The 25554-nt window shown below is 32.9% G+C and overlaps 1 protein-coding gene across 1 annotated transcript in view; it reads left to right on the top strand.

The window, feature by feature from the left end:
• Window positions 1-23025, top strand: part of LOC149796569 (tyrosine-protein phosphatase Lar-like) — an 89254-nt gene extending 66229 nt beyond the window's left edge. Inside the window, exons 9-24 of the mRNA XM_089960629.1 lie at window positions 5690-5814; window positions 6319-6443; window positions 8044-8125; window positions 10557-10648; window positions 11389-11425; window positions 12116-12213; window positions 13305-13424; window positions 14409-14557; window positions 15178-15313; window positions 15845-15994; window positions 16990-17082; window positions 17546-17659; window positions 19441-19572; window positions 19930-20084; window positions 21746-21881; window positions 22229-23025. Coding sequence (XP_089816755.1) covers window positions 5690-5814; window positions 6319-6443; window positions 8044-8125; window positions 10557-10648; window positions 11389-11425; window positions 12116-12213; window positions 13305-13424; window positions 14409-14557; window positions 15178-15313; window positions 15845-15994; window positions 16990-17082; window positions 17546-17659; window positions 19441-19572; window positions 19930-20084; window positions 21746-21881; window positions 22229-22324 — 1840 coding nt within the window. The 3' untranslated portion in view covers window positions 22325-23025. The remainder of the gene's footprint in view (window positions 1-5689; window positions 5815-6318; window positions 6444-8043; window positions 8126-10556; window positions 10649-11388; window positions 11426-12115; window positions 12214-13304; window positions 13425-14408; window positions 14558-15177; window positions 15314-15844; window positions 15995-16989; window positions 17083-17545; window positions 17660-19440; window positions 19573-19929; window positions 20085-21745; window positions 21882-22228) is intronic.
• Window positions 23026-25554: the final 2529 nt, after the last annotated feature.

The following is a 25554-nucleotide window of genomic DNA, read 5'->3' as shown; positions in this document are numbered from 1 at the left end:
TTAATGATATAATTTATGGCACGTACTTTCATTTCAATTGTGTAACCACCATACTATTTAGCCTGAAGAGGATCGTGACATATGGGCAAGAGAGACAGAAGTCTATTACCAGGCTGAATACGTCTTTTATTTGTAGTTGGGTCATATTTTAATTTCATTATTGACTGAGTAGAGTGAAGATTAGTTCATGATACTTCACAAACCTTTGACAGCTCGTATTTGATATCAGAGAAATAATAAATCTTTTTCTGAATATTCGATTAAAAGGAGTTTCTCTTTTAACAACTTCAATGGTCCACGCACATTATGTCCCGAAGCTAGTTCAAAAGGAATAAAACGTAATTATTTTTTTAAATGATTTCGAAACAGCTAAGAACAGCAAATGAACACTCATCGCAATCTTTTCCTGTATCAAAGGAATGTGCCTGAATCATAGTCATCAAGGTTTTGATGACAATTTTATAAAGTACCTTGACCTTTAGGGTGATTAGAAGAATATTTAAGCTGGTGGATGCCTAATTGACGTATAAATTTAAATTCGACCCTTGATCATACCGGATTGATTTGGAATGGTCGAACCGTGTAAAAATCTTTATCACAGTTTTACTACGATTTTAGTTTAATATTCCTGAAAGGATTTGCCTCTGGGATTTAGGAGGAATGCACACAGTATTTTTGAACAAGTATTGATTGCCTGACATGGTCTGAAGAAAAGGAAAGACACAGTCTTCTATTATTCTGCCACATGGTTCATGAAATGCAAGAATAGGTTACAAATGAGCCATATGTATCTTCTGATTTTGTTTTTCTACCATTTGACAATTGTGACAAGATCTACAGTATTTAGAAGCATCACTTTTAATTTTCCGCCCGTAAAAATGGTTCAGGGTCTTGTCATAAGCCTTGTAGAGCTCCTAAATGACCAGCGCAGTCCGTTTCATGGGATAGGCTAGGAATTTCCTCTCATTATGACTTTGAAACAATAAGTTGATACCTAACTGACTACGCGTTACAAGCGAGTACCTCAGGCGGTCGCCATTTTCTTGTTATGACCCCATGTTTCAGAAATGAACTACAACCAGTACCTTGTGACTCCAGTTTCGCTAATAGCCCTCAGAAAAGAAATTTGAGTTCTCAGAATATTGTTCCTATTCGACAACGAGTGATTGTGTTTTATGATCCTGATTAGAACTATGCATATGAGTAGTAAAAAAGAGGATTACCGTGATCAATCCCTTTGATTGATCCAAACGAGAAGCAAAAGTGACCTCATCAAATGAATGGCCAATAAATGTCTCAGCTAAAGGAATAGTTTCCTGATTAGCAACATTCTCAGGATCTCTCTTTGCCATAGCTCTGGTAACTGCACAATCAGCGTATTCATTGTGTTCTTTTTATAAATGATCAACTTTCTGATCTAAACAAGATTTGGCAGTTACAAGAATGTTAACTACAATCTTATCTCCAGCTAGGTCATTGCCTTGTAATAAATTTATTCCATCGATGGGTAAAGAAGCCACTGTTTCCGCTGTCACGGTTCCTGAGACCGAATTGGATGCCAAATTAACATAATGGAGAGGAATATTAAGAAATTCGCACTCTACTCTCTGAATAAGAACACTTTCATTAGAAGAAGACTTGTCCGAGAGTGGAAACATACATGATACTAAAAGACAAGTAGATGCTCCAGTGTTCCTTAGTATTTTAATAGTGATAGAGGTGATATAATCATATGTAAGTGATACAGAACATTTCAACATGACTGGTTCATAATTCTCCGTGATAAAATCAGACTGGGGATTATTTGATCCCTACAAATGTATTACTTTCAATACATTTCCATGATCTTGACCTATTTGAAGTAAGATCATTTGGAACAACTCTGTATTTATTCTGTTGTTTATTTGACAACTTGAATCAATCATAAATTGCTTGTCCTTTCTTGTTACAGTAAGTACGCATAAGAAGAAATTATGATTCTGATCAGTCTTATCAGAAGTTTGATTCCTATATGTTGTGCGAGATAGAGATTTTGGAAGTTGTCGAATGAGATTAAGATGATTTTCTACCAAATAATTGCTGAGATTAGGAATTATTGACAAACGAATGTTTGGTGAGTCAAGGGAAATTAGCTGCTTGAGCAGCACGCTTTAAATATTTTATATTTTGCTTATCAAGGATGATTTTGACATAACAAAGGACGCAGTTTTAAGTCTAACTAATGTAAGCTTCCTGAGGCTATCGTAATCTTGCCCATCCTTCTTGGCAGAGCATCACCTATGACACAGTTGTTCCTTTGGAAATTCGATATGGGTTTATTTAGTTTCTCTTCTGCAATTCATGAACCTATATCAATATGCCTTAGGCACCAACTCATATGCATTCAAGATAATTCCTGAGATATACCATAATCAGCACCTTATCGTGGCCACATTGACGTGTGGATTCACAAGCTGTGCCATTAAGCATTGTTAAGGCATTATATATAATCTTTTGAATTCATAATATGTTTTATTTTAGTCGTTTTAGGCTGACAGTTCTGTTTCAAATCTTTTAACTCAATGGTTAATATTATAGTAAAAGTAGACGTACACTTTGTAACAAGAGTCTCATTCATGAAAAGCCGTTCACTAAGGTGAAATCTTTAACTAAGCGCGTCAGGAATGGAGCGAGCATGATTGGGGTCATGTAAAACAAAGCGTGGTATTCAAAGTGCAAGTACCATATGGAGAACAAACACGCATGCATTAGCATTTGATTCGTTCAATAAGATTTGAAGGCCGGAACAGGACTCTTCGTCTTTGTTGACGAAAGGGGAACGGATACGATTCAAATTATTATTTGAAGTATTGTGAATCAGAGATTGTTTATTTGAGACGTAAATTGACACTTGTTACGAGTCAATGCTCTTAAAACCAGTAACAGAAAAGAGTGAAAAGCAACAAGCTTCGTAAAATTTAGCAAATAATTTATTTTACTAGAAAGCAAAGTGAAAATGTATAAAGAACTTACGTTATTTCGAAATAAATTCCGAAATAATCATAGAATTACAGACACAAGTTGTTTACAGAATATAAAAATCAATAATTTATGTCAAGTAGAAAATAAACCTTATTTTTGACAATGTTAAATCCACCATACAATTTTGCATTGCAATAACATATAATGAAATTTAAAGTAATAACAAACAACGCAAATTAAATATACATAACACACTCTATATTCACCATACGCTCTGTTTGTTTTATTCTCGTGCAGTTATCCTTGTTTTCCTAAGACACATTGAAAAGAAGATAATGATGGACAATTATATTTTAATTGGATTTATTGGAGTGGATAATCATTAATTTTAACAGTCAGTACTTTGGGATTATGTGATTATATTCAAAGACTTGAATATTTTTAAGAATTATCATCTCGTCGTTCGCTAGATTACATTGAAATGAAAAACATTTGTATTAATAATTCTGTTAAATTTAGTGGTGTTATCACGGTAGCATACGAGCTCTTTGGGAGCTTCGTTCGGAATACCTTGGAACAGTTTTCAGATTAGTAAGAAATTGATAGTACAATTAAGAGTTTTTAGGATTACCTACTAGGAATTTATTCACTGTAAGTCATATTTAATACGTTCACTTTGTTTGATTTGATATTTTATTTAAATACATTTATAGTTTGGAAAAACTTGATTGCTTGTTTGGATTTTACCTAATCTTATTATTATTAAGTTGAAACCCCAAGACGTAACAATACACTTAGTAAATAGCTGTCTTGGCCATTGCAGATGTTTAGGAAATTTCTAAAAATGATGACGTATTGATCTACTTCTTTTACCCAGAATGTTTGTACCCACATCATATGTATTGTAATATCAAAACTAAATTTGTATATAAAGGGTGGGTGGGGAAGGGAGTGCTTTTCGCTGCAGTTCTAATTCTTATGATCTAAATTGCATTTCCCTTTCTTCTTTTTCTCTTTCTCTCTGCATCTATTTTTGTCTCTCTTCTATCTTCCTAACCTTTTTCCCCTCTCTAAATTTTGTTGTTCTTCTTCTTGTTTTCTTTGCATTTGCCTTTTGTCTCTATGTGTTTTAATTTACATTTGCCTCTCTGGTCTTTATCTTTCTTCTTTCATCATTTCATTTCTCTTTCTTTTTCTCCTTTTGAATTTGCATTTACCTGTCTTCCTTTTGACCATTTTTTCCTGAAGCTTTCTTGACTTGAACTCCGTCTGGTTTCTTAACTGCATTCTTTTAGTTTCCCACCAGAGCCAGGTAGGGGCTTACTAATCAAATCCAAAGCAATTTTATATATCAAATTCTTTTCAACGAAGTAGTGCGCCAAAATATTTTTTTCTTCTTTACCGAAGATATTTCTACTTCCGAGATAGAAAAAAAAATGTTTGGCAATATGAAGCAACTCCTTCTTTTTTCGAAGGTTCTATTCCTTCCTTGGCCGGATTTGAGAAAAAATTCACTACATTAGTTGATATTGTGAATGCGTGTTAGTTTCACTAAAGTGTTCATAAACGTATAAAATTAAATCTTTACCAGAGAAAATGAAACTCCGAAACAAAGTAAATTTGCATTTAACAAATAATTTGGATTCCTCTGAAATATTTTAAAGATATTCATATCTCCTATGGTACCCCAAATATTTTATTACGACCCTACGATTTTGAACTAAGCAGATGAAAGAGTGAAACTTGTGAGTTGAGTAAAATTAAATAAATTCAGTTCTCTAAATTATAACATGAAAATTTAAGAGGAACTTACAGTATTGTGAATGAAATCTCAAATAGTTATAAAACGGTTATCACAAGTTCACAATAATATTTGAATGAATTCCGGGTCTCGAATGTATCGATTATCAATAACCGTGAATGTGCCGATGTGCCAACAGTCTAGTTGTATCGCATCGATGTAATCCAAAATGTCTCACAATAATCCAAAAGGTGTTTTGCCCCCATAGTCACATGAACACTTTGTACTTCGAATAAATAATTTAAACAAACGATTCCTATCATCTAAACACAACAGTATATACCTCTGCAGATTGAAAATAAAACAGGAACATAAATAGAAATAGGAATGAATAATTGTTCACTTTCACTTCCTATATATCTCACGTCTCTATGTTGCAATGCATCTCTACTTAATCTATGACACAATGCTTCTCTATCTGATATATTTTGCAATACATGCCAACATTGCATGTCGCAATAAAACCGCACGTGACCTACGTCAGTAACTCAACATCTCAATGGAAAATTACCATAAACTGTAACAGTTTCATTCTCTAGAGCCTTTGCAGTTCATAATCAAAGCATATCTAGAACTCAAATCCAAGCAAATAACCTAATTATACATTGCATATGATCTTAGAATATATCGTACAATTATGGAGACAAATTGGATATGCAATATGTTGTTTATAAATCATGGTAAAAATCTACAAATGTATATAAAAGATACACAAACATATACATATTTATAACATACTGAAGTAGATTTCTTACGATAATTTGCATGAGATTTGTTTGGGGGTTTTAAAAATGATATACCTTATTGATTTGATTTGTAAGTGTTATATCTGTGGAGATGTTAGAATGAACTGAAAAATATTATCGATAAATCTGACAACATTGTCATATTTTTATTGAAAACTGGTATTTTGGTTGACTCTGATAGTAACTTTAACAAGGAAGTTCCCTCTGTGCCGAATCAGGAGCAAAATGTGTTCCTCCAAGTGATCCAGGAAGGAGAAAGCAGTGCTCGAAAACCACAAGAGATCGAAGATATGTCTTTCACCAAAGGTAAATTTCTAATCGTTAGTTCTCTAAATATTGATAGCAAGCAGTTTGTCCTATGTTGCTTTTCCTAATTCGTTTTCATGTTGATTTTTTTTAAATGATACACAAAATGGATTCTGTGAAATCATTTATTTTAGTAGGTATGGATTTTTCATGTTTTTGGAACAATTCATATTTTTATCGGTGGATAAATTCGTAGATTTTTGACTGACTCTTATCACTTTCACAGAAAGATTATTGGTTGCATTTTGTTTTGTTGAAAAGCGAAATCTACTAGCATTGTTTACTCATACATTCACATTATTATAATGTACATACAGATGAATACTGAAAGACCATATGCATAAGCACTTTAAGGAACACGTAATAAAAACATTTCGATAGGACATGCTTCATTACCAGGAGAAATTCTTTCGTCATAATTTTAACTCAACTTTCTGTCTCGTTTTGTGTCAAACAAACGTCTCAAAGAAAGCTGCTAGAAACAAAACAATGTTCGATTTTCAGATGGTGTATACCAAAATACAGAGAAAAAGACACAGCTGATGGCTCAGAGTATACCAGTTCTCTCATTTTGGGGTCACATTATGAAGAAGAAAGCAAACAAAGAAGAATTTGAGTCAGAGTTCCAAGTAAGTAACACGTTTTGAATGAATATAAAGAAGACTTTACTGCCTGACGTCACCGACAAAGTTCTTTTTCTAAAGCTCATATGAATTTTTTTTGTATTTCACTAATTAAAATTTATGCAAAAGCGTTACGTCTAAGATGTACTCGAATGTACTTCAAAGTCATCGCACGTCACTAATTTGCGTTCCTGTTATACATGATTTGTACTCGGTACAAAACAGTCAGGGCCAGGATGTGGAGGCCAGAATCCAAGCGTTGAAGTAAAAAGCGCAGACTTAACTGCAAGGTCAAAGAATGAAGGATCATTTGCTTGAATGAATTGTCGTAGCTTCATATCTATTGATCGTAAAGGTTGAGCAAAGTCCAACAAGCGGATTAAAAATAAAGGCAAATAAAAAGCACTGTAAAAAAAACTTTAACGCACATTTTCTATTTCTATGACCTTGACCTCAGTATAAAGGGCAAAATAACATGTGTAACACACTGAATTGGCTTATAATAATCATGAGTCATGGCAAATATGATAAAAATCTGTCAAATGAAACATTTTCAACAAGTAATAAGTGAAATCTTTGCCTCTATTCTAACAAATATGGGCTTGACAATAGGCGCTAATGTAATATCTTATATATATGAATACAAATATCCTCCATTAACGTAATACAAATAACATGCTTATTTGTATACGTTTCGGCCAGAAACACAGATTGACTTACATCTTCACAGAATTATCTAATACGTAATTTGTTACAATTTGATATCATGACTAATACCATTAACATACAGAAAGAGATATACTTAGAACTTTGACAAGCAACCATTTAATGCCAAAAGAAAGAAAATACTCGTTGGGATAAAATAATTGATTGATCCTGATTTGGAAAGTTCTTTTCTCTCCAGGGAACAAAATAGAACAGAGCGAATATAGCGACCATTTCTCAAAGGGTATATACTAACTCTCCGTTTAATACTAACATATGCAGCCGGATGATGATAGTACTCTTCCACTAAAGAGGTACATGTCACATTATTGTTGCATTTTATCTATGGATTTGCCATGGATTTATAAGACAAATCACTACATGAAAATGATAACGTTTGTGGTTTATCTTCAGAGGACTGAACGAATTTGATAAATTGTAAAACACGTTTGATCACGTGAGAGGAAGACGTATTTCAATTCCATATCAAAGTAAGTCTTTTCCACTAATTGAACACAACTATTACACCAATTAAACTCCGTTTTGGAAACATTCGAAATATTTTCTCCAGAAAGCTAAAGTTGAAATATATATCACAGCATCTTTACATTTATAAACGGTCAATTCAGTTCATCTAAATTTGAAGATGGATTGGAAAGAAAACTACTCAAATGACAGTCTACCGCTCCTGCGTCCTGCATTAAAACGCACACACTGAATAATTAATAAGAATTTATTCCATTACATATTTGATAAACGACTCAGAGTACTTTACCTAAACTTAATCTGATGAAAAGATTGTATTTAGCTAAGTCCTGGTTATGCAATAGATACATCTTTCCTATACGATATGGAAATAAAAAATTGAGGTTAATATGTTAAAAATATTTATTTATGACAGGAATTCAGTCAAGGGTTGACCAAAACGCACGATGCAGCCCTGGCAAATCCTTCAAAGAACCGATACAAATCAATGTATCCATGTAAGAAACCTCATTTGCAGTAGTCAGATTCTTCTGTAAACTTTATGTCATTAGTGTTTCACATTTGTCTTGCGTTTAGGATAGTATTTGACATTCTTAACTAATTGCTACTGATGCTAATTCAGCGAGAATGTTACCATATATATATATATATATATATATATATATATATATATATATATATATATATATATATATATATATATATATATATATATATATATATATATATATATATATATATATATAATTGATTGCACTAGCATACTAGGTGAAAATTTCAGTATTATTAATTAAACCTGAAATTACACTAAACCTTATATCACAAGTCCAACTGTATGAAGTTCCAGTTAAAATCTAATGGCATTCCAAATAAGCTGCAATATTGAATATGTTAATGTGTCTATAGTATGGAGTTTGATGATCTGCTATGGCTTTTGATGTGTCACAATAATATTGTACAAAACGTTCTTGTAAGAATTCACTATCATTCAAAAATAATGTTACAGTCCGAGAATGTTATTGAGCACTTTGTTATTCCAGTGAATATAAATTTGAAGAAGTCAAATAAAATGATCGAAATCAAATCTGAACACAATAACAAGAATGACTCTGCTTCAGATATTAAGGCAAGACTGAGTCATATTTTAGGTAGACAAGATTGTATACCCTTTTTGGACCTAGGTTGCAAATTCCATTTTCACAAAATACTGTCAATTAATGAAGTTTTTCATTATAGAAATGTATAAGGTCAGAATGAAGACTATAAAAATGCGTACCATTACAATGTTCTGAATATTTAATCCAAAATAATAGAGAAAAATTTCAGCCGTGTATTATATTGTTTATAAATAAACATCACTGGTAACTGACACAGTAAAGTACAAAATACAGACAAACAAAATATGCTGTGATTAGGAAAAGCCAGCCAGTAATACAACACACACACACACACACACACAGATATATATATATATCACATAGTAAGTTCACTTTGACTATAGTGTCAACAGTTTCATATTTTTTGACATTATATTATGTGAACATATGACTTTATGTGATTCTGATTTGTTCAAATAAGCCCACGAAATAAGTGTCCAGTATTCTCTTTATTGACTGGGTGCGGTCATGGGAAACCGATTTTAGCCCCGCCTTCTGGAATGTTTTGTTTTCATTGAACATTTTGTCCGCCATTTGTTGATTCGACTCGTGAAAGGAAATTGGGGGCAAATGGTCTCTTCTGTTTCAATATTGCCAATTTACTGTCACAGTGGTTCGTTATATCACGTGTAATATACCACAACATGAAAAATATTGCAAAACCCCCAAAGACAAGAACAATAACAACCATGTTGATAGCGAGGGTGGGTTTGGGGATGGAGGGCGGTATATCTGTAGGATGGAATCCACCCTATAGACAAGCTTGGTTTAAATGTGAACTTACTGCAGTAAATAAACTCATCTTTGTTCACAGAAGAATGTAGACATAAACTGGTCTCCCCAACTGACAGAACTTTATCCAACCACAGCATATTTACGCGGTAAAAATGTGATGGAAGTCCGACTCAGACAGAGATTTTGTTAACGCCCTCTATACAGTCTAATGTTCCAAATCAAATACTACAAATATCCGGTCGCAAATACATTACAGTAAATAAGTATATTTCTGCAGCCAGTAATCTTATTTTCATAAAATATCGCAACAATGTAATTTTTAGTTGTGAAGTGGAATTTCAGTGTAAACACTGGCACTGTGTTGTGTATATAGGCCAACTCAAACCAGTACTGTGCACCATATCATATTATGTCACGTCACACGCATTATTACTTTGTGGTGACAAATGTTTTGTCTTTTGCAAAATGTTCTGTTTATTTGGATGGACGCTTGTTCTTTGATTTATATTTGGCAAAAATGTATACTACACTTTTACTATTTCAACCTTATTTGGGACTAATTTTTACGCGCAACAAATGAAAGGTACAGCGTCTGTCAGAATGAAAGAAATATTTCATTCTTATTTCTATCCAAACAATTTCTGCTGATATAAAAATATGTGATAACAAGAATTTCAAATGGGTAATGATTTAATAAAAAATTTATGAAACTCGTTAAGTAATGTCCATCTTTTGCTCGCCATGGTTCGCAAAAGAAGGACATTTTTTCAACTCGTTTCATAAAATGAAAATTAAATCGTTACCCGTTTGAGATCATCTATCTCTCTCTCTCTCTCTCTCTCTCTCTCTCTCTCTCTCTCTCTCTCTCTCTCTCTCTATATATATATATATATATATATATATATATATATATATATATATATATATAGAGTCCTATTTTGAAAATTCATGTGTCAGTTTGTTCTCATTTATTTCATTTCCTTTGGGGATACTGACTTTCCTAAATAAATTTGAACTCAGAGATATTATTTTCCAGATGACTTTAATAGGGTAGTTCTGAAACGAGATTCGACACAGGACTCGGAGTATGAAAATGATTCAGACTATATCAACGCTAGCCATATAAAGGTATATGATACAGATGGAAATAATAATGATAATAATAATAATAATAATAAGCACAAGCAGGAATAGATGCGAATAATGACGTGTAGCGCGTGAAAGGAAATTTAATTTTATTATCTTTATGGATGGTATCGAAAGTCTAAATAAAATGAGGAACTAAGTAGGTCAGTTCACATATCATTTTTTTATTACGCCGAGTACGCACTAGGTACTTTTGTGTACCATATATGTATCATTATGACCTAATAGTAACGTAATTTGCGTGTCTCTGTGTGTGTGATTTGGATTTTCAAAGTAGGTTTAACAATTGTTCAGTCCTATTGCTACAATTTATGCAGTGTGACAGTTTACAGTGATGTCTAGCACTGGGGCATCATGCCGGAGACATGTAGCATGATGTCCCACCAAGTCACATTATCCTGACACCAGGCTGACTAGTCCTAACACTAACTTCTTAATGCTGAGAGCCTTGGGAGGCATCTGTACTATTTTTTATTAGTCTTTGGTATGACACGTCCTCCCCCATCCGAGGCGGACGTTCTAATCACTAAGCCACCAGAGCGGTCATTTAATTTGCATACACGCAGTCGGGTGCAAAGGATGATAAGAGAATAACGTTAGGAAACTATAAGGACGTTTTAACTTTTAAAAATACAAATATATTTAATGAAACATTGATGTCACCGTAAAACCATATACAGTTGTTTATGATACAGTTGTTTAAGATATTGTTTTTCTCACAGGGGTTTGAAGGCCGCAAGTGCTACATTGCTGCGCAAGGTATGTACACATTCTCGTAAAATGGTTGTTCAGTCAATGAAAAATATTGTTCAATATTAGTAGTATATCGTAATAGATATCAAGAACTGAAACAAATAGAGTAGTTTGGGATTTGCTTGCACTGTAATGAACACCATTCAGTGTTTTTTTCTTTTATAGGATACGTCATAATAATTCGATTTCAATGAAATTATTACATGGTTACCGTTATTTTGCAAAATGATAAATCTTCCAAGGTGATAAGGAGATAACATAGGCTTTTAATTTTTGATGAAACAGAGGCAATGAGATTATAGCTCAGTCGTTGTGAATTTTTTTTCTGCTGTCATTGTATGTTACATCCTTTTTGTATGATTTCTTAAAGGACAAAAAATAATCTCTAGTTTATCACCACTTTGCATTAAATTAAGTAAATGATCACATCCATGTACTTGAAGCTCATATCACCACAATTTTGTGAGGTGTTTTGAATGAAATTTGGAATTAAATAAGGCGATGAACATGTTTTTACACTTTTTCTTATTCTAAAAGACATTTTTGATTATAAGTTTAATATCATTAGCCAAATTTTAAAACGAAAAATGAATTCTCTACCTAATTTATTTTTGTATGAACACTTCTAAACGTATTATGACAGATACAAAATCCAAAGATGATGCATCAGTTAATCTCAGTTGATTACAATCACAGGTCCCATAAACAAAACAGTGGAAGATTTCTGGTGGATGGTATGGCAAGAACGAACAGAATGCATCGTCATGCTAACAAATCTCAGTGAAATGGGCAAGGTTGGTCTAAATTATAAATATATATATTCACATGCCGCAGGTGTTTGTGTGATTATGGACATTTGAATGGTATAAACCAGGTTATTGGACTATGGGTTAGTGTTTGGTATGGTTGTTTTTATACGCTTATGATATTATAAATAAGGAAATTCTGACGTAGAACATATGTCTATCGCTGTGTTATCCAACATTGGTTTAAGTTTCTTCCACCTCTGGATTTGTTCCACATTGGTTTTTCATATTTGAGGAGAACATAGCACATTGATATCAGCAATTGTGTGGACAGATAATGACGACAATGTTCATGATGACAATGTTAGATTGAATCTTCCGGACACAAAATATGGAGAAGCTTGCATTGATAATGTGTAATAATAGGCACACATTATTCAACCAGAAAAAATAAACGGTAATACTACTTGTAACAGAACGTCCAGGTAAAAGCTAATTGATCTTCTCAATTTAGGTTTAGAATAAGCGACATTTTTCTTCATGTTGATACCTAGAACGATCTATGCTTTTAAATCGGCAAAGGCGCTAAAATGTTTGAATATTAAAACTAGAATACTTGAACTATATAAATCGTGATCGGAAATTAGATGTGCTTAATTCAAACATGGAAGATCCGTGATTTCTGTCTTTACTGATTTTTGTAAAACTTTAATTATAAAATATTAATTCTTATGTACCTGAACTTCGAAACAATAGAATGTCACCCTCGCATCATATGCGTTTCCTTTTTGGACGATATTCTTTTGAAGGTCCTACTCTGTATTATATGACAACTCATTGTTTATTTTATCGCAATGTATTAACAAACATTAACCAAAATTAACAAATATTAACCAAGCTCTAAGTATCGCAAGGTTTTGCATATTGACAAATTGATCAAACGGAACCAAAAGTTCGATAGTACCATCAGAAGATGAAATGCGGGTTCCTTTTGATTATGTGTATAATATTGTCCTACATATAGGTTTCATATTTTGCGGACAAATAATGAATAATTGATCATCAAAAACTATATCAAGCTATTTATACCAATACTGTTTAAGAACAAAAGAATAGTGAACATTATGTTTGTTGTCTAGATGAAGTGTATCCAGTACTGGCCGGATAAGGAAGAACAGACGTACGGAGATGTGACGGTTAAAATTCTACGAAATGAATCTTTCGCTGACTGTGTCAGAAGAGACTTACAACTAACTGTGGTAAATTTTACGCATGTGTCCTGATGAACTAATAAAATAAATTGTGTTCATTGTAGTATTTGTTAAGAAGGATATGCATTTAAATATAATTTAATATATAAGAGTTTAAAAAATAAACAGCTGTTTTTTATGGAACATTCAACTTCGAATTCTTCAGCTTTCTATTTGACAGAATATAAATCTAATAGTAAATGAGTCCATACTTAGTCAGCATTTAACGGTGCATTGTTTATTTCGTTTTTACCATGAAGAAGAAATAACATTCACATCTGAAGTTTGTTTGCGAGTAAACTAATCTCTTGCTTTCTATGTAAATATTTATAATTTTCTCAAATCTGATTTACAGATAAGCTATGCAAGACTGGCATTAAATATTATACATGGAATTGCTACATGATTCTGTCTTAAATTCTTGCATAATTTTGTTGGTGAAACATGGAAGTGACAATGTTATGATGACAAAAAATAGCTTGGGATGTATCAAGTTTTCTCACATATTTACTTAGTATTTGCTGTTTTGCTCTTAAAATTACAAATATGTTACCGTATTTATAACGCACTTATAATAATGTACTTACAGCTAATAATTTCCAATATATATGCATATGAATGCAATTGAAGTAGCCAGTAAGAGTAGAAAAAGTGTGAAAATAAAATCATAACAAAATGTTACAAAGAATGATGATATGTATGTTTGCTATAATTATTAATATGCGCGAGACATGGCCATTGGCGGAGAAACTTTTATATAACGAGAAAGCGAGTCACATATGAAGAGAAATTTAATTATTTATTTGATGCTGTCTTGAACAGAAAACAAGCTACCCAGCTTTATTTTAAAAAGAATAGCTGTTTAACACCCTTTACCAGAACGGGTTGAAGATATTTTTAGAAGTAAAACTTCAGTTATGCACGAAGGAAGTTACTAGAAAAGAAAACAATCCGATGCTAAGCCAACACCACTACGTGGGTTCTTTTATTTAGAGTGGCAAGTCGAGGAAGGTCACTCAGTTTCATTACACAGCCTGGCCAGACAAAGACATACCAGACACAGCCTGGTCACTTGTAGAATTCTGGAAATCTGTCAGGAGCCACAAGGCATATGGCAAGAGTCCTATTGTTGTGCATTGCAGGTATACTTTGGAATCACACTTTTGGAAATGAATGAATTAGAATTAAGACAATGGGAATGAAGTTTGAGTGGTTATTATCTTTGTCTATGTTTCATAGGGACATAAAGCATACATAACCCTTATGTGATATTTAGATCAACTTAGAACTGATGGTCCACATTATAATGCAATGACAAACATCATATAAAAAGTATAAATATTTAGCATGTCTGTCTAACATCTTTAAAAGTAAACGTCCATATCTATAACTGGAGCTGCTTTATAAAAGTATCACATGAATATATATATATATATATATATATATATATATATATATATATATATATATATATATATATATATATATATATATATATATATATATATATGTATATATGTATATGTGTGTGTACATATTTCTTCTAGATATAATCGTGTCTAATTCACACCCTTTATGACAATGAATTTGGTATACTTGCCATTCTTCAACGCTTGTAGAATGGAGAGAGTTGCTGAGATAAACTTTGCAAGTACTACTTGTTTGAACGAAAGAGAGTATCTGCAATACGATCCGCGTTCATATATAAACATAAGTGTATCGTTTGCCAGAATTATCTAAATCTAATGAAATCCATATTCAGTGCTGGAGTGGGAAGAACAGGGACATTCATCGCTTTGGACATCATTTACGACGAGACATGTGAAACGGGACGTGTCGCCATTATGAAGTGTGTCGAGAATTTGCGAGAACAGAGAGTCAACATGGTTCAGACTGCGGTATTATTGATGATCTGGCCACTTTTACTTTTGTATAGTAGTATAATATTTAGTGGTCTTTATAAAATGATGGACGTTTATTGCAAAAACACTATTCCCAATTGTTTTCTCAGATCAGTGCTACGTATGACTCAAGAGTTTAAAACATGATAGAGCTAACATGTCGGTTACAACAAATGAAGACGAATAAGCAAGAACAAGCGAAATGTAAACTGAAAATTCTAAACATTGGAAATTGGTGTTGGCAACATTTGGTAATGCAATGGAAACGTTTCTGCTTGAAATAAACCTTTTATTTTATATCAATTAAATAGGCAGTTATGCTAGCTGATATTATCGCAAGTTGTAGATCAATTCTTCACATTGCATATCCTAAACTGTCCTTATTATTGTCTTTAGTTAGCCATTTTATCAGGCCAAACAACAATAGAAGCAAAACTTAATTGAGAGTGTAAAATATAACTAACATATGTATCTACGTTCCTACCTACCTATATACATATCTGTATATGGCTTTCTTTCTTTCTTTAGAATCAGTTCATGTTCCTGCATGATGTTGTCGCAGAAGCTTTCGGATTTGGAACAATGCCCGTATTAAAGAATCAGTTTTCAGATGTACTCAGACATTTAATGGAGCAAGACGAAATGTCCGGACTGACGCGCCTGCAAAGACAATACAATGTACGTGGTATAAAAAAACGCAATTTTTAAAAATTTTTAATAAGATTTATGAACAAAGTCTCAGACTGAATCACCTATGCAATTTATGCAAAATCTCCAAGTGAATGACTGAGTTCTTTACTTCATGAATGGTCAAACGGAAATCTTATAATCTTGATAGTGACATTTTCCTTATCTGTGGGTTCAAATATGTGCGAGAACTTAATTAAACTGTTGCTTATGTCTTATTATTAATACGCGTGCTTGGTTTGATGCCATAATTGTCGACTACCCCATAAATAAGGTGCTTCCACTGAAGAAAATGTAGTGGTGAGATATATAACTCTTGAAGAGAATTTAGTCACTTATCCAGTGGTGAATGAAATAAATGCATTAGTACATTGAATTAGGTTTCGTTTTGTGTGTGTTAATAGAACGCTACATAATGAATGTGCATACTGAATTCATAAAAGTAAAGATAAATACATTTCGTCTTCGAGAAACTGGAAGCTACTACTAACGGTGAAAGCTGCGCATGTCTTGTGTATTTTTACAAAAAACATCCTGATTCAATTTTCGTTTTTACCATTATCACATTGAATATGATATAAACCTTTACAGACACGATCACCTTGAATTTGTTGAAACAAAATACTAGTTGCAGGTACAGATTCAATATAAACTCTGCGATTAGTTTGGTTTTAGTTCAGTTTTAGAGTCATTGGGCTTGAAGGTTAACTTCAGTGCATAATTGTCAATTGCTAATACATATTTAAGTATTTTATGCTATAATCATGTCTGGATACATATATCATATATTTTCAGATACGCATGTAGCGATGAGTACGATTCCATGGATTTATGTTAAAAGATTAAATTGAAATGGTTTCATAAACTCTCTAATGTCAGCATGACAATGATATTTCTTCCATTATTATTTCGTAAGGGCTGTAAAGATGTAATTTTAAGTATTGTTGTAATCATAATCAACGTAATGATTTGTTAAATTATTTCAGATGCTCAAGGTATTAGAGTTTGGACAAGAGGAAAACAATGTGCCAGTCTACTCGAATTCGGAAGGCTTTCAGTCTGAGATCATATGGCTACCGGTAACATTTATGTTTTGCTGTAAACATCTCTTAGTCAATAGACATTGTACCGATTCTACCTATGATGAAATTTCGAGAATCTTATCTAATATTGAAAGAAAGATTGTTTTAAGTATGATTAGGAGATTATGAGCACTTTCAGCAAATTTATTGAACGTTTTCAGGAGGCGTCATCTTTCTTTTTATATTTATAACTGTCACGGTATATTAAAACCCAGATGTCTTGCCCTGAACATGCTTTATGTATACAAAACTTTTCCATTCGATAGTCTAGGAAATCAAAGCACCATCAAATTATATCCAAATGAGGTAATTCCCAGGGATTTGGTAAAATTGCAAACTTTATCTCTATATTTGAAACGTTCTCTTGATTCAGACACTTTTCTACTTATATCGATGACCCTAAGTCAGCAGTTGTACTGTATTGCTATATATTTGTCAATGTTAAACATATTAATTACAGAATCTGTCGGGAAGAGATGCCTACATCGCAATGAAACGAGTCTACAACGAAACACTGCTAGCCACCATTCGAGAGAAGAACATCAAATGTTTGATCATCGTGGATAGCAGCAGTGTAAGTAGGGATATAAATATACACTGTCGGCATCTAATCAACAAAATGTGTATGACATTTTTTCTTTATTTTTAAACTGACAGATAAATCTGATATGTGAATCACAGGCATATTGAAATAAAGATAAAGTGATACGAAGGTTGAACACGGCTTCAATGTTCTTCACCTTGTCAGAAAATGTAATTTCGTATCTAATCGTTAAAAATTGATCGCATATTTTGTTGCGTTTCTTGAGGCAAAGTATTTTTAGTGTTTAAAAAAGGTAAGTATTCTATGACAGGAAATGCACTTTATTGATTAGAAACAATTAACTAAAAATGGCTGACATATACACTGTTCGTATAAATTCTACATTTTATGCACCTAACACGTCTTAAGCTCTGCTAACTTAACACTTCTTCCATGATTACTTAACATTTCCATAAAAATCTAACTGATACGCATGCATATAACAAACGAATGTATTCCATTCGCGAGATTATGTGGTATTCTCCGCCTTGATATCATTATTAATATCACTATTTCTGTAGTTCAGTAATAGATTATAAGACACTGTTGTTACGACTCAAATGTCTAAATTTAAGCAATATAAAGAAGGGAAACCAAGAAGGTTTGTAAAACATAGGAAATAATTTAGTTCTCTAATGTATGCAATGAAAATGTAAGAGGAACTTATACTATTATGAAATAAATCCAAAATATTCTTACAAGTTCCTCACAGGTAAGAATGAACATCTTTTAATGTGGTGAAGTGTCAATAGTGTTGATGGCTCACAAAGAAATTATCTATAGCGTCCTTAAATAAATTCCCAATAATTACCAAATGTTGCTCACATCCAAAGTTAATGAGCACTTTGTAATTCTAATGAGTTATCCAAACAATCGGTTCTTCTTAAATTAAATCTAAACACAACAATAACCATTAAATACATATGCAGAATGATATTTAAACAAGAGCAATATTAAGAATTACGAATAAGAATAATTGTCAATTCTCCGGCAATATTCAGCTCTACATCTCTATTACGACCCAGCGTTGCTATTCATCCATGTGATTTATTTCGCATTACATGACTTATGTGGAAATACAACCCACCTGATCTATGTAGCAATACTCAACCATCTAATTTGAAAATTATCCAAATCTGGTAAAATACTGGTTCATTATCATACTCTATTTAAAAAGTCAAACACACAAAACAGATATACATGCCACTGTAAAGCCAACCCGAGCTCGTTTAGGCTTTGTTTATAACTGGTGACTTTTTTGAAAACTGTTTTGAGGTAAATTCCAGTGCCCCACATGTTAGATACATTGGCCAGTATATGGTGTACATACATATCTTTGGTTTCAAGTTTATATTTATACTGTAGAAACGGACTAGATTTAAACGAATACATATTCTATTATATAAATCTTTTCACATGAGAGTGAAATATATAAAAAAGAAGAAACGAGAACCAGCAATACGGACATATTAGTTTCTGATCAGGAATAACTAGTCAATAAAGGACAAAAACTATCTCTGGCAGCAAATAATAAGTACACGTTGTCCGGTACATGGTGTGTGAAAATTTGTGTACAGTAATTTCTGAAACTTCCTTATACTGAATACTATGGGCAGATTAGGCTTGTTTTCAGTTATAGGATTGACATATGAAGAAATACGTATCATTTACATATTAAAGTACAATTAAATGCTATGAAACTTTTGAATTTCAACGTCACGCATATATATTTACAATACGACGTGTTTAAGTAATGGCGTTTCTATTCTCAGTCTAACGATGTCTTGTTTTCCATTGGAGTCAATCAATCCAAAACTGTTGCTGGCTTGGATATAACATGTAAGAAAAAAGAAGACCTGGGAGCGTTCGAAAGGAATCAGCTTTTTATCACAAGTGACAAAACGGTATGACATTTGCTAGCTTAAGCAATCAAACGATGGTCAATTTAATTGAAGTCCGTAATAATCTGCCTTTGTAAATGAGACAATGATTTATATACTGCATTATTTTTAGGAGGATAATGGGAAATCACTTTTATGATATCATCGTAACGTGACCGGATAATACGATTAATTTTGTAAAGACACAGAAAGCGGTTTGACTAGAAATGATTAAGATAATGATCGGAATATATTCTCTAAAGGTTATGCGTGCGCTCCAGTTCCGATACGACACACATCGTATGTGAACATTTCCTTTTCATGATTATTTAAGTATTGCCAATACCAAAAGATGAAGTGATATCTCTTTTCTAACTACAGAAAGAGCCACAAAAACTGACGACGTTCTTGTTGAAAACCTGGGAAGAATCACATGAGGTACCATCAGATTCAAACTCTGTTTTGTCACTATTTGAGGACTTTAGTCAGTACCATCCGGATCCCAGCGAATTAAATCCTGTCCTCCTCTACTCCAGGTTTGTATACAGAGCTGCAGCTATATAACATATAAATCTTGTCGTAGTCTTATTCTTGATTGTATAAGTTGTGCCCTCTATTTTCCCACTTTATTCTATATAATTATCGCACTCTATTTTTATGCTAGAGCATGGGTTGAACACATTAAACATAAGGGTGGATGTTTAGTTTAGCTGGACTCCATAATTTGACCCGATACTACATTATGTTCATTTGTTTGGTTTACCTTATTACTATTCAGCGTCCTGTCTGCCCCAACGTAACATGCAATGGCGTGGAAATCTTTTCTAACCTGCATATAATTACAATAATATTTGTTTGAAAAGATAAGCAACCAGTGTTTCTGCTTCGTGCGTTGACACCGTGCTATCATGTCATGTAGCTATCCAGGTTTCATCAAATATTTTTTGCGTGTTAACACCGTGTCATCATATCGTGTAGCTACCAAGGTTTCATAAAATGGTCTTCTTTGTGTGCTGACACGGTGCCATCATATCATATAGATACCCTCTTTTTATCAAACAGTGCCTTCTATGTGTGTTGACACCGTGCCATCATATCGTATAGACACCCTCTTTTATCAAACCGTGCCTTCTATGTGTGTTGAGACCGTGCCATCATATCGTGTAGCTACCTAGGTTTCATAAAATAGTCTTCTTTGTGTGTTGGCATCTTGCCATCATATCATATAGTTACCCTTGTTTAATCAAACAGAGTCTTCTTTGTGTGTTGGCAAAGTGCCATAATATCTCATAGTTACCCATGTTTGATCAATCAGACCCGTCTTTGTGAGTTGACACCTTGCCATCATATCGTATAGGTACCTTTTTTCGTCAGACAGTGTCTTCTTTGTATGTTGACACCGTGCTGTCATATCTTATATATACCCTTTTTTCATCAAAAAGTGCCATCTTTGTGTGTTGACACCGTGCCATCATATCGTATAGATACATTTTTTTCATCAAAAGGTGCCTTCCTTGTGTGTTTACATCGTGCTATCTTATCGTATAGATACCCATGTTTCATCAAATAGTGTCTTTTATGTGTGTTGGTACCTTGCTATCATACCGTACTGAATATTTTGGCATACATGTTAAACGCCATTGAATTAGTATGATATACTGTGCTATTGTTGTAAGTAAAATAATTTGGTTGTTTTCGTGGCCCTAAGGTTAGAGCATGCATGCAGATATAACTGAATATTTAGTTCAAGCAAATCGCTATATAAAAGCACTACGCGACAAATTAAAGTCCGATTCCTGACAATTAATTTTTTATATCATTTATTTTATAAGTATATATTTAGATTTAAATTTTGTTTTTGCACAGATTTTTTATTGTTTGATTTCCTGCACAGATAAGTAATTACTTCATGGTACCTTGATGTTTCTGAAATGTTACGTTCAAGCGTGAATTACATTGTGTCCTAACAAATCGTTTTTTTACTTGCGCGCATATGTAACCTTTTTCGCTTGAGTAATATTAAAATTGTTGGACCAAATCATTCGTCCTATATATAATTGATATTACCCAAATTTCAATTCGAAATCAATAATACTTTTATAGCTATTGAAACTGATTAGTAAGTATGAAAGATAAAACAAGACCTTATGTTGCGTCTCATTAATTGTATGCGAGGTTCTGTTGATTATTACCTCAGATGGGAGCTGAACAGATGCAGCCTTATTTACATCTTGCTGAATGAAAAAGACAGAATTCGTAGAGACGGAGAAATTCATATCTTGCGGACAAGTGCGAATATGTTAGAAAGGAGTCGGAAACTACTACCAACATTTGTAAGTATCTTTTAGTAGCCTGTCTTCCGCGAGTTTTCTAAAGTGTTTGTTTCATTGTCTTGAATAAAAAATGTCTGTAAAAGTAAATTTGAATTTCAATTTATCTGTATAGATTTGTGTAACCTGTATAATCAGTATTGTTATTTTCAAAGTGAATCATCAATACTGGAATATAATCTTTTTGTGTATATTTTATTAGTATTAGTATTAGTATTATTACTGCTGGTATTACTACACATACTAACTACTACTACTACGATGACAACTGTTACAACTACAATTACTACTACTATTTGTATAATTAGCTTATATTTATTATACCTAATTATTGTGTATACATATTTCAGGAGCAGTATGCTTTTGTTTACAAATGCCTTCGTACCAATGCTTTGCCAGAATCCACATATGAAAATACAGCTGGTATCATGAGGGAAATTCTTTGATCATGATAGATGAAGTGATTTCATCAAAGCATGTATTTTATTTGAAGATGGATCTAGATATATATCTAGTTATACTTCTTTATTAAATAAAAGAATAGTTTACTAATCTGGCTTGTACATAATGTTTTCATCCAGTATCTCAAACATAATCGATATCCAAAAAAGCATAATATGCAAATCTATATTTTGATATTAGAAAGTTGTAGCGTTTTTATAGTCCTTTTGTTTCTATTTCCACATCATAAATAAAGTGAAGATGTTTTCAATAAGAACAGATCGATATGGAATATATGTCCCAGGAACTCTTATCGAAGGTAGATATGGTACCTCTCTAACGAAATCTCGCCCAGATGTCACTGGAAACTGATATTTTGACCAGCACAATTTTTATTTTACTTATTTCATTTCATCTTTCAATTTTTGTATTCATAAAAGGGAATATTATTTTTGTAAGATAGACTGTACTCAAAAATCAGTTTTGAAATATGAAAATAATTCTGAGAAATTAAATAGTAATATTTGATTATACATTTACTTTAAGAGTCTCTGGGTCAAGTCTAAATTTCTTGTTAATGTTATTTGCATGACATATTCTTCAACAAGAAACTTGTAGGTAATGTGATCCAAATATTTTCCTTTGTATTTTCATATATTCTGTTGAGAATCGACAAGGTATTTTGAGATATAAAAAATACAACATTTATTGAATCCTAGTTTTGTTTGTTATATCTGGAAAGCATGCATATTTTCATAAAATATAAGCAAATATGTTAGAGCCATGGTCATTCATAATTTACTTAAAATGTGAACGATAGATTAATCTTACTTATACTTCAGCCAAGTGTATGAATACAGAGGTTTAATCAAAATTAACACCATTCCTAAAATTGCTTCTATTTTGTTTATATATTCATCTATTTAAGCATCCAATTTTCTTTTAGCTAGAGAAGAAGAAACGAACGAAACGATTATGAAACATTATTTGTAAACGTTCGCATGCACAAAGTTTATTTGTGTAGTTATTTGCAGAGAGAAGGTAAGTAAATGATATTGATTTTATTATTGGTCATATTTCTCCAAGAACAAATTCAAGATTATGTCCTAGAACAACGTTTCAGATAGAGTGTTACTGTAAATGTAGCGGCCTCCAGTAGCCGAGTGGTTTCAAATACCCCCTCGGGTCGAATCACAAGCTCGACAAATGTGGGCATGTGACAAAGATTGCCAGTAGCGTCCTGTGGATCGATGGTTTTCACCTGGGTTTTCCCAGGTTCGTCCAGCACCAGTTATACTGGCGGCATGTATCATATGATGTGCTGAGAAATGGCGTTAAGCTCAAAATAAAACAACAAACACAAGAACGGCAACAGCAAAAACTGAAGATCTCATTGCAGGAATGCACGATATTGAAGGTGTTCGAGGTTGTAATAGCTTTTAAAATGTAGGCAAATTTAAATTCAACGGCGTAAACGTAAGCATTTGAGATTTTGAAAATGAAACAAATTTTGCTTTGGAATTATTTAAATGATGAGTGACAAATACAAAGCAAAAACAAGTTTTTGTTGTGCTATGCAGGACAAACTCCATCTTTACAATGTTGGTCTCATTAGAGATGGAAATTGATATCTATCTATCTATATATCTATATATATATATATATATATATATATATATATATATATATATATATATATATATATATATATATATATATATATATATATTCTTTCGAGTATCACTATAAATAGCTTGCAACCTGTTCTGACGCCAGTGCCTGTTTCAAGGGAGTATCCATGCAGATACCTCATAGTCCATGAACATTTCGTTCGTCCATATTTTTAATCAGCATTAGTGATTATACATCGTGTCGTTAGAAATGAAGACTCAAAGAGAAATTTGAAACATATTAACTGAATTTCTATATAACAATGATATATATCAAAATAGATCTTACTGCATATATTATTTCCATTCCAGTGTCAAATTTTCCAGCTGGATATTAAAAGAAACGTGATTTGTCGATAATTAACCGTTTAACAGAAGGTTAGAAATTGACATAATCAGAAAAATTATAACTATGACTCATACAAACAACAGTCTCGATGATTGGTGCACAGAATGCCACGCGTTAGGGAACAAGCATCGTGCCGCCTGTTTTGTTCTTTTCATTTGGAACCCATCGTAAAATTCTGTTCTAGTTATCTCTCTTTATTGTGGTCCTTGTATGTATTGACAAGCAGTCGTGGAAATTGCAGAAGTAAAACAGCATTTAGCTATTGTACATTCCAGATTAAATGTGAGTGAAGTCTTGTTTCCTTACCAAATTTCAGCAGACTTGGTATTTCTTATTTCTTATGAGCATGCTGGTCGTTTAAACATCGTCATGGAGCGAAACTGTGCTAGCAACAAAATGTAACATTCACAAGTTTTACTGTCGACATGTCGTTGGTGTAACGATATTCCCTCTACGCAAAAGAAGGATCGCTAATTAGATTTGGTCGTCGTTATCTAGAGGATGACCTCCCTCGATTTTATTGCCCAGTGTGAGTGGATAGATAGAACGTCAACAGAGAACTGAGCATAAATATTGAGAAGAAATAATAAAATACCAGCCCCTTTTAGACAAGAGAATAACAATTTAATCAATAACATAAACTGATAGTGACAGCATCAATTCAAACAAATTTACGTTTACAGAATTTCAATAGCAGTGTTCTATTATTGACTCATTTCATTCTGATAACAAGAGGGTAAAACGGGTACAAAGTCCACGCCTGATTTCCATCAACTAGCGTCGCTTCCTGTATTTGATTCCGTGTATCCCACGTCTTCCCACAATCACGTGTATACCTTTGATTTTTATTGATGCTTGTATCGTAACCGCTTCATCTCTTATCCGGACTTCCAACTCTCGGACTGTCCCTGACTGTTCCAGAGACCTGTTTCCCTAATTGCTGCTCTTTTCAATAAAATATGCGTCCTTTTATTAAAAGCATGCTTTTGCCTACAAGACAGCAACCTTGTTCCCTTACGTATTTTAACTAGAAATAATTACTCTTTAGTTTTTCCCGGAGTCAAACATCGAGTTTTGCTTCTCTTATAGGATAGTCTCGGACTGCGGAAATTCGCTCAACGTCGTTACTTTACATTAAACATTACTTCCAAGGTGTACGCCTTAAGTTAAGCTGACCAATCTTAATCAGCCGTAACGTTTCCTAGCATTTCCCCGA

The sequence above is a fragment of the Sinohyriopsis cumingii genome, chromosome 6 (genome assembly GCF_028554795.1).
Source record: "Sinohyriopsis cumingii isolate HCF-2022 chromosome 6, ASM2855479v2, whole genome shotgun sequence".
NCBI classification, from domain to species: domain Eukaryota; kingdom Metazoa; phylum Mollusca; class Bivalvia; order Unionida; family Unionidae; genus Sinohyriopsis; species Sinohyriopsis cumingii.
Note: the sequence above shows the minus strand (reverse complement) of the source record. Positions and strands in the feature narration are given on the sequence as shown.